This window comes from Phalacrocorax aristotelis, unplaced genomic scaffold (genome assembly GCF_949628215.1).
Source record: "Phalacrocorax aristotelis unplaced genomic scaffold, bGulAri2.1 scaffold_316, whole genome shotgun sequence".
Lineage (NCBI taxonomy): Eukaryota > Metazoa > Chordata > Aves > Suliformes > Phalacrocoracidae > Phalacrocorax > Phalacrocorax aristotelis.
In genome coordinates this window covers 16,031-29,581 of record NW_027441252.1, presented here as the reverse complement: position 1 = coordinate 29,581, position 13,551 = coordinate 16,031, and the positions used below count along the sequence as shown (strand labels likewise).

General features: G+C 71.1%; 1 protein-coding gene across 1 annotated transcript in view; it reads left to right on the top strand.

Annotated features, from left to right (window-relative positions):
• Window positions 1–307: 307 nt before the first annotated feature.
• Window positions 308–13,551, top strand: part of LOC142051185 (filamin-A-like) — a gene marked incomplete at its 3' end in the record, with an annotated part of 28,058 nt that continues 14,814 nt past the window's right edge. Inside the window, 24 exon segments of the mRNA XM_075080364.1 lie at window positions 308–718; window positions 3,103–3,351; window positions 4,015–4,112; window positions 4,222–4,314; window positions 4,316–4,370; window positions 4,621–4,739; window positions 4,984–5,061; window positions 5,346–5,508; window positions 5,658–5,858; window positions 6,735–6,872; window positions 7,130–7,253; window positions 7,461–7,597; window positions 8,526–8,719; window positions 8,812–8,925; window positions 9,346–9,489; window positions 9,578–9,701; window positions 9,921–10,081; window positions 10,169–10,259; window positions 10,345–10,514; window positions 10,708–10,825; window positions 11,607–11,869; window positions 12,403–13,000; window positions 13,079–13,252; window positions 13,357–13,519. Coding sequence (XP_074936465.1) covers window positions 364–718; window positions 3,103–3,351; window positions 4,015–4,112; window positions 4,222–4,314; window positions 4,316–4,370; window positions 4,621–4,739; window positions 4,984–5,061; window positions 5,346–5,508; window positions 5,658–5,858; window positions 6,735–6,872; window positions 7,130–7,253; window positions 7,461–7,597; window positions 8,526–8,719; window positions 8,812–8,925; window positions 9,346–9,489; window positions 9,578–9,701; window positions 9,921–10,081; window positions 10,169–10,259; window positions 10,345–10,514; window positions 10,708–10,825; window positions 11,607–11,869; window positions 12,403–13,000; window positions 13,079–13,252; window positions 13,357–13,519 — 4,124 coding nt within the window.

The window sequence follows — 13,551 nt, the reverse complement described above, 5'->3', positions numbered from 1 at the left end:
GTCCCCCCCCGCCCGGTGCGGGGTCCCGCGGCAGGGCCGCGCGGGGGGGTTCCCCAAGTCGGGGGGTGCGAGGGTCGTGTCCCCCCCCCGCCCGGTGCGGGGTCCCGCGGCAGGGCCGCGCGGGGGGGTTCCCCAAGTCGGGGGGTGCGAGGGTCGTGTCCCCCCCCCGCCCGGTGCGGGGTCCCGCGGCAGGGCCGCGCGGGGGGGTTCCCCAAGTCGGGGGGCGCGGGGCTCCCCCTCCCCCGGCGCCCCCCGACGCCCCTCTCCCCCGCAGGTGGCGCCCCCCCTTCGCCGGCCGCCGGCGCAGGCGCGGCCCCCGCCCCGCCCCGCCCCCGCCGCCCCCCGCCGCCCCCCGCTAAAGGCATGAGCGCGGCCGGCCGGGCCCGGGCGCAGGAGGCGTCGTCCCGCGGCGAGGCGGACGGGGAGATGCCGGCCACCGAGAAGGACCTGGCGGAGGACGCGCCCTGGAAGCGCATCCAGCAGAACACCTTCACCCGCTGGTGCAACGAGCACCTCAAGTGCGTGCAGAAGCGGGTGGGCAACCTGCAGACCGACCTGGGCGACGGGCTGCGCCTCATCGCGCTGCTGGAGGTGCTCAGCCAGAAGAAGATGGGCCGCAAGTACAACGCCCGCCCCACCTTCCGCCAGATGCAGCTGGAGAACGTCTCGGTGGCCCTCGAGTTCCTCGAGAGGGAGAACATCAAGCTGGTCTCCATCGGTGAGGCGGGGGGGCCGGGGGAGCCCCCCCCGACCGCCGTACTAACGGGGTGCCTTTGGGGAGCTCCCCCCGAGTAACGGGGTGCCTTTGGGGAACCCCCCACCCGCGACCGCCGTACTAACGGGGTGCCTTTGGGGAGCTCCCCCCGAGTAACGGGGGTGCCTTTGGGAAGCCCCCCCTGCATGACAGAGTGCTTTTGTGGACACCACCCCCACCCCCCCCCCCCCCCCAAGTAATGGCATGCCTTTGGGGAGTCCCCCCTAGTCTGCTGTGTTAGTGGGGTGCCTCTGGGGAGCCCTCCCCCGAGTAACGGGGTGCCTTTGTGGAGCCACCCCATATAACAGGGTGCCTTTGGGAAGACCCCCCCCGAGCAATGGGATGACTTTGGGGAGCCCCCCTGACCACCGTGTAACAGCGTCCCTTTGGGGAGCTCCCCCTTCTTGCTAACAGGGTGACTGTGAGAGGCTCCCCCCGAGTAATAGGGTGCTTTTGGGGAGCCCCCCAACGGGCTGTTTGTGGGAGGCCCCCCCCCCCAGACCTCCACAGTAACAGGGTGTCTTTGGGGAGCCCCCTGAGATCCCCAGAGTAACAGGGCTCCCTTGGGGAGCCACCCCCGTACTAATGGGGTGACTGCAGGAAACCCCCCCCCCCCCCGACCCCCATACTAACAGGGTGCCTTTGGGGAGCCCCCCTAATGGGGTGACTGCAGGAACCCCCCCCCCCCCGACCCCCATACTAACAGGGTGCCTTTGGGGAGCCCCCCTAATGGGGTGATTGCAGGAGCACCCCCTCCCCCCCGAATCCCATACTAACGGGGTGCATCTGGGACCTCCCTCTCCACATTCCCCCCAGTAAAGGGGCTCCTTTTGGGGACCCCCACTAAGGGCATGGCTGTGAGACACCCCCCTCCCCAAAGCCCCTGTGGTAGTGATTTGTGGGTGCCCCTCCTGGACCCCCGTTTGCAGTGGGGTGTCCTTGAGAACACCCCCCACACCCACACCCAGGGAAGGCCTTGGGGATCCTCCCCCCTTTGGGACCGGCTGGGGGCAGCCCCTCCCCCGCCATGAACCCCCCCTTTTGGGAGACCCCTCAGGGGGCTCCGTGGAAGAGGCCGTCTGTATCGTGTTCCCCCCCCCCCCCCCCCCATTTTGGGAGCCCCGCCTGAGCCCCCGATGGGGTGTCCCCCCCCACTTCAGCAGCCCCTCGCCAGAGACCCCCAGTAGGGCCCCCGTTCGGGACCCCCCCGGCCGCAGGCCCCTCCCCGCCCCCATAACAAAGGCGGGGGGCCCCGCTCCCACCCCAGGAATGTGGGGGGGGGGCTCGGCCGCGGGGGACCCTCGTCCCGCCGGGGGTGGGGCCCGGGGGGCGCGGGCCTCGCCCTGCGGCTCCCCACATCCTGCGGGCACAGACCGCGGGCGGCACCGGGCCCCGCCCGCCCCGGGGCCCCGCGTGGGGCTTCTCATCCCCACCCGCGACCGGCCCTGCCGTGGGGCTGGGGGAGTCCTGGGGGGGCAGCGAGCTCCGGGGGGCTGTGGGGGGGCGCGGGGGGATCCGCGGGGCCGCGGTGGGGGGGGGGGCGTGGGGGGCGCCGGGGGGGCGGGGCCTCGCTGGTGCCCGAGCCCATATAAGGCCAAAAAATGCTGGAGCGGGGGGGTGGGGCTGGGGGTGGGGCCTGGGGCCCCATCCCCCACCCCGCAGCGCTTCCCTCCCCCCTTACCCCCCTCTCCGCGGGGCGGGGGACCCAGGGCGTCTGGGCACCCCCTGAACCCCTGAGGGGTACCCAGGCGTCCGGGCATGCCGGGTGACACCCCCAGAACCGCTAAGGGGGACCCAGGCATCTGGACACCCCCCAAACCCCTGAGGGCTACCCGGGCGTCCAAGCACCCCCCTGTGTCACCCCCCCAAACCCCTGAAGGGGATCTGGGCATCCAGCCACCCCCAATGACACCCCTGAGCCCCTAACGGGGACCCAGGTGTCTGAGCACCCCCAGTGACACCCCCAAACCCCTCAGGGGCACCCAGGCACCCATCATGACACGCCCTGAACCCCTGAGGGAGATCCAGGCAGCCCGTGAACCCCTGAGGGGGACCCAGGTCCCCCATTGACACCCCCAGAACCCCTGAGGGGGACCCAGGCCCACCCCCTGTGACACCCCCCAAATCCCCATTGGAGCCCCAGGTGTCGGCCCGGGGACTCCTGTCCCCGCTCACCCCCGATGGGGATGCAGGCACCCCGGCTCCCCCGTCCCACCCGTGGGTGCTGCGTCCCTGCCTGGCCCGCGTGTCCCCACGGGGTGGGCGTATGGCCCCCTGCGCCCCCCGCCTCTTCCCACGGCGTGGCCTCACCACCCCCACCCCCCCCCCCCCCCCCCGTGCCCCCGCAGACAGCAAGGCTATCGTGGACGGGAACCTGAAGCTGATCCTGGGGCTGATCTGGACGCTGATCCTGCACTACTCCATCTCCATGCCCATGTGGGATGAGGAGGATGAGGAGGAGGCCAAGCGGCAGACGCCCAAGCAGCGCCTGCTGGGCTGGATCCAGAACCGCCTGCCCCAGCTGCCCATCACCAACTTCAGCAAGGACTGGCAGAGCGGCCGGGCCCTGGGCGCCCTGGTCGACAGCTGCGCCCCCGGTGAGGCGGCTGGCAGGGCCCTGGGGGGACCCTGGGGTGGGCGTCCTGGGGTGGCCCTGGGGGTGTGGGGGGGGTTGCTGTCCTGGGGTGGCCCTGGGGGCGTGGGAGGTGGCTCTGGGACTGCAGGGGGACATGGGTGGTGGCCCTCAGGGCATGCGGGGGCACGGGGGTGGCACTTGGGGTGTAAGAGGACAGAGGGAGGTGGGCCTGGGGGTGTGGGGACATGGGGGGGGGTTGTCCTGGGGTGGCCCTGGGGGCGTGGGGGGGGGGCTGTCTTGGGGTGGCCCTGGGGGCGTGGGAGATGGCTCTGGGACTGCAGGGGGACATGGGCAGGGCATGCGGGGGCACGGGAGTGGCACTTGGGGTGTGTGGGGATGTGGTAGATGGCCCTCAGGGCATGCAGGGACCCGGGGGTGGCCCTGGGGGTGCACAGGGACACAGGAGGGTAGCTCTGGGGGTGCATGGGGACCAGAGGGGTGGCTCTGGGCGTGCACAGGGACATGGTAAATTGCCCTGGGGGTGCATGGGGGACGCAGGAGGGTGGCTCTGGGGTGCACAGACACCACGTAGAGCAGCCCTAGTGGCACGTGGGGATGTGGGGGGCGCAGGGAAGCTGTACCCCCCCCCACCGCCGGTGGTGACCATGTGCCCCGTCACCCGCAGGGCTGTGCCCCGACTGGGACTCGTGGGACCCCAGCAAGCCCGTGGACAACGCGCGGGAGGCCATGCAGCAGGCTGACGAGTGGCTGGGCATCCCCCAGGTGGGCAGGGGCCGCGGCGGGGGGCCTAGAGCCTCGGGGGGCGGGCTGGGGGGGGCCCAGGTGTTGGGAGCGGCCCGGTGACCCCCCCATCCCCGCATGTGCCCCCCAGGTGATCACCCCAGAGGAGATCGTGGACCCCAACGTGGACGAGCACTCGGTCATGACCTACCTGTCGCAGTTCCCCAAGGCCAAGCTGAAGCCGGGGGGCCCCCCTGCGCCCCAAACTCAACCCCAAGAAGGCCCGAGCCTACGGCCCTGGTGAGGGGGGGGCCCCATTCCCGTGGGGCCGCAGGGCACCCCGTTCCCTCCCTGTTTCTCACCCTGGGTTTGATGATACTGGGGGGCTGGACCTGCACCCTGCAGATCTGGGGCCCCATTGCTATGGGAGCAGGTCCCGTGCCCTAGGGATGTGGGGGGGCTCCCCTGCTCCTGGCAGGCCTGTGGGGCTGGGACCCCCGGGGCGGGGCCAGGACCGGGACCCCCGTGGGGCTGATGGTGGGTCCCGCAGGCATCGAGCCCACGGGGAACATGGTGAAGCAACGGGCCGAGTTCACGGTGGAGACGATCAGCGCGGGGCAGGGGGACGTGCTGGTGTACGTGGAGGACCCCGCCGGGCACCGTGAGGAGGTGGGCATGGGGTCTGGGGGGAGTCTGGGGGGACCCCGGGGAGCTGTGGGGGAGTACAAGTGACGGGGACATCCCGGCACACGCAGACAACCACGTACCTAGTCTGTACCCAGTCTGTGAGCTGGGCCAGGGGCTCTGGGAGTGGGTCCCTGTGGGGTTTTGGGGGCCATGGGGGGTTTTGGGGGGGCCGCGGGGCTTTTGGGGTCCCCCAGGGGGTCTCACAGCTCAGTCCCTCCCTCCGCAGGCTAAAGTGGTGGCCAACAATGACAAGAACCGGACGTTCTCCGTCTCCTACGTCCCCAAAGTCACCGGCGTGCACAAGGTGGGGTCGGGGGGCCAGGGAGGGCTGTGTGGGGACTTGGGGGGGCTAGGAGGTCTTTTGGGGGGACGCTGAGCCCTTTTGGGGCCACCCTGGGGCTGTCTGGCCCCTGCTGCACTGATTTTTAGTTGTGTTCGACTTTGAGGTTTGGAGAGATAATTTTGATAATTTTGAGGTTTTGTGGTGGTTTCGGGGCCTCGGGCGAGGTGTGTGTGTGTGTGGGGGGGGGGCCTCGGGCGAGGTTCCGCCCCCCCGGCGCCCCCTCACGTTTCGGGGTCCCCCTGCAGGTGACGGTGCTCTTTGCGGGGCAGCACATCGCCAAGAGCCCCTTCGAGGTGCAGGTGGGGCGGGCGGCCGGCGATGCCGGACGGGTCTCGGCCCAGGGGCCCGGCATCGAGCCCTTGGGCAACGTGGCCAACAAGAGCACCTACTTCGAGATCTTCACCGCCGGTACGCCCCGGGGGGGGGTTTGGGGGGCTCGGGGGGGGTCGTGGGGAGGCTGGCGGGGATGGACCCTGGGGGCCTTGGGGGTGGTGCGGGAGGGGACGCGTCCCCCCGGTGCGGGACCATCCCCGGTGATGCGTGGTGGCCGCCGGCAGGCGCGGGGCCGGGCGAGGTGGAGGTCTCCATCGTGGACCCCAGCGGGCGCCGCGGGACGGTGGAGCCGACGCTGGAGGCCCGCGGGGACGGCACCTACCGCTGCACCTACCGCCCCACGGCCGAGGGGCCCCACACCGTCCACGTGGCCTTCGGGGGAGCCCCCATCCCCAAGAGCCCCTTCAGCGTCACCGTGGGGCAGGGTGAGCCCCGGGGGGGCTGCCTGCCCCCATTCGGGGGTCTCTGTCCTTCCCAGCTCGGGGATCTCTGTCCCCCCCAGCTTGGGGACCTCTGTCCCCCCAACCTGGGGGTCTCTGTCCCCCAACTCGGGGGCCTTTGTCTCCACCAAAACTCAGGGTCTCTGTCCCCCTCATCCCAACCTTGGGGGTCTCTGTCCTGCCCCACGCTGGGGGCTCTGCGTTCTCCTCCCCTCCGAGCTGGGGGGCGGGTCCTCTGTCTTTCCCACCTCCTCAGGGGGTCTCTGTGCTTCTGCCCCCCCAACTCGAGGGGGGGTGTCTCTGTGCTTCTGCCCCCCCTGGGCCCTGTTGGGGGGTCTCTGCCCCCTGCGCGGGGGGCCCGGGGCTGTCGCTGCAGGGGGGTCTCAGCCCCCCGTGACTCCGCTCTGTCTCTCTCCGCCTGTCCTGCTCCTTCTGCCCGTCTGTCCGGGAAGCGCCGGCCGGGGTCCTCGCGGGTGACCCGCTGACGGTACGGGGGGGTGCGGGGGGTGCTCCTGGATGCCTGCGTCCCTCCTTACCCCCACCCCCGCGGTGCCCTTCAGGGTGCTGTTGGGCGCCTGGGCCCCTCCCCACAGCACCTGCCCCAGCGTGGGTTTGGGGGTGTCCCCCCGGACCCCTGGGGCCCTCTCTCCCCCCTCAGCGTCCCCCCCACATAGTGCGGGGCACTTCTCCCAATCCCTCTCCCCCTCCTTCCTTCCCCTGCAACCCCTGCCCTGGGGTGGCTTTTGGGGTCCCCCTGGGACACGGGCATCCCCCCCCACCTCTACTGCCCCCAGCACCTGCCCTGGGGAGGGTTTCGGGGGTCCCTGGTTGGCAGGGCCCCCCCTGACTCTCTCCCCACAGCCTGCAACCCCTCGGCGTGCCGCGCCGTGGGACGGGGGCTGCAGCCCAAGGGGCTGCGGGTGAAGGAGACGGCGGATTTCAAGGTCTACACGAAGGGGGCCGGCAGCGGGGAGCTCAAAGTCACTGTCAAGGGCCCCAGTGAGTCGGGGGCTCCCCTCTTCTGAGGGGGCTGCGGGGGGTGGCTGGGGGGGGCCTGAGGGGGTTGGGAGCACCCTGGGAGGGCTGGGGGCCCCGGACGCAGCCCTTGCCCCCTCGCAAGGGGATGTTGGGATCCCTGGGGCCCTGGGAGGGGTCCATGGGGCCTTGGGGGGGGATCCCTAAGGTTTTTGGGGGGTCCCTGGGTTTTTTGGGGGCCTGCCTGGGTTTTGGGGCGCCCTCTGATGCCTGCCCCACAGAGGGCACGGAGACGGTGAAGCAGAAGGACCTGGGCGACGGCGTCTTCGGCTTCGAGTACTTCCCCACCGCGCCGGGGACCTACACGGTGACGGTGACCTGGGGGGGGCAGCACATCCCCCGCAGGTGAGCACAGGGGGCACTGGGAGGGACTGGGGGGCACTGGGGGGGGGGGGGGGCGGTGTGGCCCTCCCCAGCACGGGAGCCAGCCACCCTCACAGGTCTCCATCCTCGGTAGTGGGGCTGTTTTGGGGTCTGGGCTGTTTCGGGGGGTTCTTTTGGGGTGTGGGGGGCCCCGCCCTGACTCCCCTACCCCGTCTGTCCCCCCCCCAGCCCCTTCGAGGTGAAGGTGTCCCCCGAGAGCGGCAGCCAGAAGGTGCGGGCCTGGGGGCCCGGCCTGGAGGGGGGCGTCGTGGGCAAGTCGGCCGACTTCGTGGTGGAGGCCATCGGGGATGACGTTGGCACCCTCGGTGAGGGTCAGGGGCTTGGGGGGCTCTGGGGGGGCCTTGAGGGGGCAGGGACCTTTGGGGGCTGCTGGGGAGCATTTTGGGGGGTGTTGGGGAGCATGGCATCTTCCCGGGCATCCTTCTGGGGGCTTTGGGGTGCCCTGGGGGCTCGGGGAAGCTTTTGGGAGTGCTCTGGGGGTTAGGAGGCTCTTGGGGGGGCTTTGAGGGGGGAATTTGGGGCCTGGGAGGGTGTTGGGGGGGATCCTGGGGGGCTAGCGGGGGCCTCCAGCGTTTTAGGGTGTCCTGGGGGACTTTGGGATCTTTCCCCTTTGGGGTTATACTGGGGGCGGGTGGGATCTCTGAGGGATTGCTGGGGATTTGGGGGTGTTTTGGGGGAGCTTTGGGGGTCTCTGAGGGGCTCCAGGGCTCCTCTGGGATTTGGGGGTGTTTTGAGGGAGCTTTGGGGGTCTGATGGGCTCCAGGGCTCCTCTGGGATTTGAGGGTGCTTTGGGGGCTGTGGGGGCTCCAGGGCTCCTCTGGGATTTGAGGGTGTTCTGAGGAAGCTTTGGGGGCTCCAGGGCTCCTCTGGGATTTGGGGTGCTTGGGGGGCTTCGGGAGCTCTGAGGGGCTCCAGGGCTCCTCTGGGATTTGGGGTTCCTTGGGGGGCTGTGGGGGCTCTGAGGGGCTCCAGGGCTCCTCTGGGATTTGGGGGTGCTTTGGGGGCTCTGAGGGGCTCCAGGGCTCCTCTGGGATTTGGGGGTGCTTTGGGGGCTCTGAGGGGCTCCAGGGCTCCTCTGGGATTTGGGGCTCCTTGGGGGGCTGTGGGGGCTCAGAGGGCTCTGCAGCCCCTCAGCCGGGCACGCGCGTCCCGGCGACGGCCAGGCGCCGGCGGGCGCGGGGGCGCCGGGGGGACCCGGGGGTCCTGGGGCGCCCCTGACCCCGGCTCCCGCAGGGTTCTCGGTGGAGGGCCCCTCGCAGGCCAAGATCGAGTGCGACGACCGGGGCGACGGCTCCTGCGACGTGCGCTACTGGCCGCAGGAGCCCGGCGCCTACGCCGTGCACGTGCTCTGCGACAACGAGGACATCCGCCGCAGCCCCTTCATGGCCGACATCCGCCCCGCGCCCCGCGACTCCTTCCCCGAGAAGGTGGGGACCCCCGCGGGCCCCCCAAGCCCCCCCCCACCCACCCCCCCCCCGCCGCGGGGACCCCCGTAACCCCTCTGCCCCCCCTTTCTCAGGTCAAAGCCCACGGGCCGGGGCTGGAGAAGACGGGGGTGGCCATCAACAAGCCTGCTGAGTTCACGGTGGACGCCAAAAGCGGGGGGAAGGGACCCCTCAAAGTGCAGATGCAGGTGAGGGGGGGCTGAAGGAGGGGTTTGGGGGAGCAGCCTGGGTGGGAGGTGGCACGGGGGGGCTGGGGGGTGGCAGGGGGCACCGCCCTGGGTGGGATGGGCCACATGGCAGATTTGGGGGTCCGTAGGACTTCAGAAGGTTTGGGAGCCCAGGCATAGGGGAGGTGGCACAAGGGGGATTGGGGGGTGCTGGGGGGGGATTTGGAGGGTGCGGGGGGGATTTGGGGGTGCAGCCCCAGTCAAGACATGATACGAGGTGGTTTTGGGGGGATATCAGGAGGGTTTGGGAGCCCTGGCACAGGCAGCGGGGCTGAGGGGCCATGGGGTGGCCCAGCTGAGGAGAAGGGGGTGTGGATAGGCTTGGGGGGGTGCAAGGGTGGGTTTTTGGGGTGCTGAACCCCCCTCCCCGTGCCCCCCCAGGACGCAGAGGGCAACCCCGTGGACGTCTCCGTCAAGGACAACGGCAACGGCACCTACAGCTGCTCCTACATCCCCAAGAAGCCCCTCAAGCACACAGCCATGGTGTCCTGGGGCGGCGTGAACATCCCCCAGAGCCCCTTCCGGGTGAGGGGGGGTCCCCAAAACATTGGGGAGGGGTCCCTGGCCACCTGGGGAGGCGGCAGGCCTGACCCCCACCCCCCCAAACCTGCAGGTGGGCGTGGGGGCCGGCAGCCACCCCCACAAGGTGAAGGTGTACGGCCCCGGCGTGGCCAAGACGGGGCTCAAGGCCCACGAACCCACCTACTTCACCGTGGACTGCGCCGAGGCCGGGCAGGGTGAGCCCGGGGGGTCGGGGGGCTGCGGGGGGAAACTGGGGGGCTGCGGGGGCCAGGGAGGGGGTTTGGGGGTGCAGGGAGCGCTGGGCAGACAGGAGGGCATCTGCAGGGCATAGGGTGGTCTGTGGGGCGACAGGGGGACCTGTGGGGTGCTGCGGGGGTCCCGGAGGGTCCCTGGAGGGCACTGGGGTGCTGACGCTCCCCCCCCGGCCCCCCCAGGGGACGTGAGCATCGGGATCAAGTGCGCCCCGGGGGTGGTGGGTCCGACCGAGGCCGACATCGACTTCGACATCATCCGCAACGACAACGACACCTTCACGGTGCGCTACACCCCCCGCGGCCCCGGCGCCTACACCATCATGGTGCTCTTTGCCGACCAGGTGGGCCTGGGGGGCGAGGGGGGGGGGGGGCGCGAGGGGTTTTGGGGTGCAGGGGGCTGATTTTGGGGTGTCCCTTCCCCCCCCAAGGCCACCCCCACCAGCCCCATCCGGATCAAGGTCGACCCCTCGCACGACGCGAGCAAGGTGAAGGCGGAAGGACCCGGCCTCAGCCGCTCCGGTGAGTCAGGGGGTCGCGGCAGGAGGGTCCTAGGGGGGCCTGGCAGGGAATTGGGGACCCCCCTGACCCCGCCGGCCCCCTGCAGGTGTGGAGCTGGGGAAGCCCACCCACTTCACAGTGAACGCCAAGGCGGGGGGCCGCGCCCCCCTGGACGTCCAGGTGACGGGGCCCACAAAGGGCGAGGCCGTGCGGGACCTGGAGGTGATCGACAACCACGACGGCACCCACACCGTCAAGTACACCCCCGTGCAGCAGGTACCGGGCACCCCGAAACCCGCACCCCCCCAAGTCACCCCCTCCCAGCAGGTAGCGGGTGGGGGCACCCCAAAACCCTGTAACCAAAATGCCCCCTCGTGTCATAACGCGGGTGCCCCCTGCACAGCGCGGGGGGCCGAGACCCCCGGCCCTGGCACAGGGCCCCACCCCAGCCACCCCCTCTCCCCCGCAGGGTAATTTGGGGGTGGCGGTGACCTACGGGGGCGACCACATCCCCAAGAGCCCCTTCACCGTCGGGGTGGCCCCCAGCCTCGACCTGGGCAAGATCAAGATCTCCGGCCTGGACGACAGTACGGTGGCGTGGGTGGGGCTGGGGGGCTCGGACCCCCTTTTAGGGGAGGTTTGGGGGCAGGGCGGCAATAGGGAGCTACGTGGGGAATGGGGGGATGGGGGGGTTTGGGGGTCGGGGGGTGCTAGGGGCAATTTGATGGCCTCCTTTTGGGGAGTGACTCAGGGATCCCCGGAGGGCTGGGGGGCAGATTGGGAACTGGGGGGTGGGTCCTGCTTGGGGGCGGGGGTTTGGGGGCTCCCTGCCTGCGGAGGATTTGGGGTGAGAGGGGTTTGGGGGGCTCCCTCCCTCTACAGGATTTGGGCAGGGGTTTGGGGGCTCCCTCCCCGGAGAGGATTTGGGGTGGGGGTTTGGGGGCTCCCTCTCTGCAGAGGATTTGGGATGAGGGGGTTTGGGGGGCTGCCTCCCTCTACAGGATTTGGGGTGGGGGGTTTGGGGGGGCTCCCTCCCGGAGAGGATTTGGGGTGGGGGTTTGGGGGCTCCCTCTCTGCAGAGGATTTGGGATGAGGGGGTTTGGGGGGCTCCCTCCCTCTACAGGATTTGGGGCGGGGGGTTTGGGGGGGCTCCCTCCCGGAGAGGATTTGGGGTGGGGGTTTGGGGGCTCCCTCTCTGCAGAGGATTTGGGATGAGGGGGTTTGGGGGGCTCCCTCCCTCTACAGGATTTGGGGCGGGGGGTTTGGGGGGGTGGTTTTGGTGGGTGACGATTTTGGGGGTGGGGGTTTTGGCAGGGGGGAGCCCCCGTTTTGGGTGCGGCCCCCTGCAGGGTGCGGGTGCCCCCGCAGAGCTGGAGGTGGGGAAGGACCAGGAGTTCACGGTCAAGTCCAAGGGCGCCGGGGGCCAGGGCAAGGTGGGGGCGAAGATCACGGGCCCCTCGCGCAAGAGCGTGCCCTGCACGGTGGAGCCGGGGCTGAGCCCCGAGAACAGCCTGGTGCGCTTCATCCCCCGCGAGGAGGGGCCCTACCAGGTGGAGGTCACCTACGACGGCGTCCCCGTCCCCGGCAGCCCCTTCCCCGTCGAGGCTGTGCCCCCCACCGACCCCTCCAAGGTGGGTCTGATCTCCCCCTCCCCCACGGCAGGGGGCTTGTTTGGGGGTGTCCCCATGGGACTCAGGCCCCCCGGCCCTGTGGGTCTGCCTTCAGGATGGGGACCCCCAGTAGGGTGGGGGTCTCCAGGGCCTGGGGGGGGGGGGGCAGTAAGGGTGGTCAGGGTCCCCGTAAGGGGGCGTCCCTACTTATGGGGGTGCCTAAGGGTTGAAGGGATCCCTAGTGAGGGAGTGTCCCAGGTGCTGGGTGTCCCCTGGGGCTGGGGCACCCCAATAAGAGCTTGTTGCTGGTTGTGGGGGCCCCCAGGGACCGGGGTGGGGGGCAGTAAGGGCATGTCCCCAGGGATGGGGGTCCCCAGTAGGAGCAGAGCCCAGGGGCCAGGGCATCCCCGGGGCTGTGGCTCCCTGCTGAGGGGGTGTCCCCGAGATCGGGGGCCTCCTCCCAAGACCAGGGGGCTCTCCCCAAGGTCGGGGGGCTCTCCCCAAGGTCAGGGGCCCCCCAGCAAGGCCTGACGCGGTGGCCGCTCTCCCCGCAGGTGCGCGCCTTCGGGCCGGGGCTGCAGGGGGGGCTGGCCGGGGTGCCGGCCCCCTTCACCATCGACACCAAGGGGGCCGGCACGGGTGGCCTGGGGCTGACGGTGGAGGGGCCCTGCGAGGCCAAGATCGAGTGCCTGGACAACGGCGACGGCACCTGCTCCGTCTCCTACCTGCCCACCGAGCCCGGCGACTACAACATCAACATCCTCTTCGCCGGCGCCCACGTGCCCGGCTCGCCCTTCCGCGCCCCCGTCCGCGCCTCCTTCGACGCCTCCAAGGTGACGTGCTCGGGGCCGGGGCTGGAGGGAGCCACGGCCGGGCAGCCCGGCCACTTCCGCGTGGACTGCAGCCGCGCCGGCACGGCCGAGCTGACCATCGGCATCGCCTCGGAAGCGGGCGCCCGCGCCGAGGTGCGGGTGGAGGACAATGGCGACGGCACCTACACCATCGCCTACACCCCGCTCAGCCCCGGCGTCTACACCATCACCGTGGAGTACGGCGGGCAGCCCGTGCCGCACTTCCCCAGCAAGGTGCGGGTGGAGCCCGCCGTCGACACCGCCGGCGTCAAGGTCTACGGGCCCGGCGTGGAGGGCAAGGGTGAGTGGGGGGCCGGGGCCGCCTGACGCCCAGCCGCCTGACGCCCAGCCGCCTGACGCCGCGCCGTTCCCCTCACAGGCGTGTTCAGGGAGGCGGTGACGGAGTTCGACGTGGACGCCCGGGCGCTGAGCAAAGCCGGGGGTCCCCACGTGAAGACGCGGGTGTCCAACCCCTCGGGGAACGTCACCGAGACCTTCGTGGAGGACCGGGGTGACGGCACCTACCACGTGGAGTACACGCCCTACGAGGAGGGTGAGGCGCGGGGCGGGGGGGGCGTGCGGGGCGGGGTGGGGGGGGGGGGGGGCGGCCCCGCGGCCCCGGCGTGACGCCCCCCTGCCCTGTGCCCCCCTCGCCAGGCGTGCACGCGGTGGAGGTGAGCTACGCCGGCAGCCCCGTGCCGCACAGCCCTTTCCGCGTGCCCGTCACCGAGGGCTGCGACCCGGCGCGCGTCCGCGTCCACGGCCCCGGCATCCAGAGCGGCACCACCAACCAGCCCAACAAGTTCACCGTGGAGACCCGGTGAGACCCCCCAGCCCAGTCACCCCCAGCAC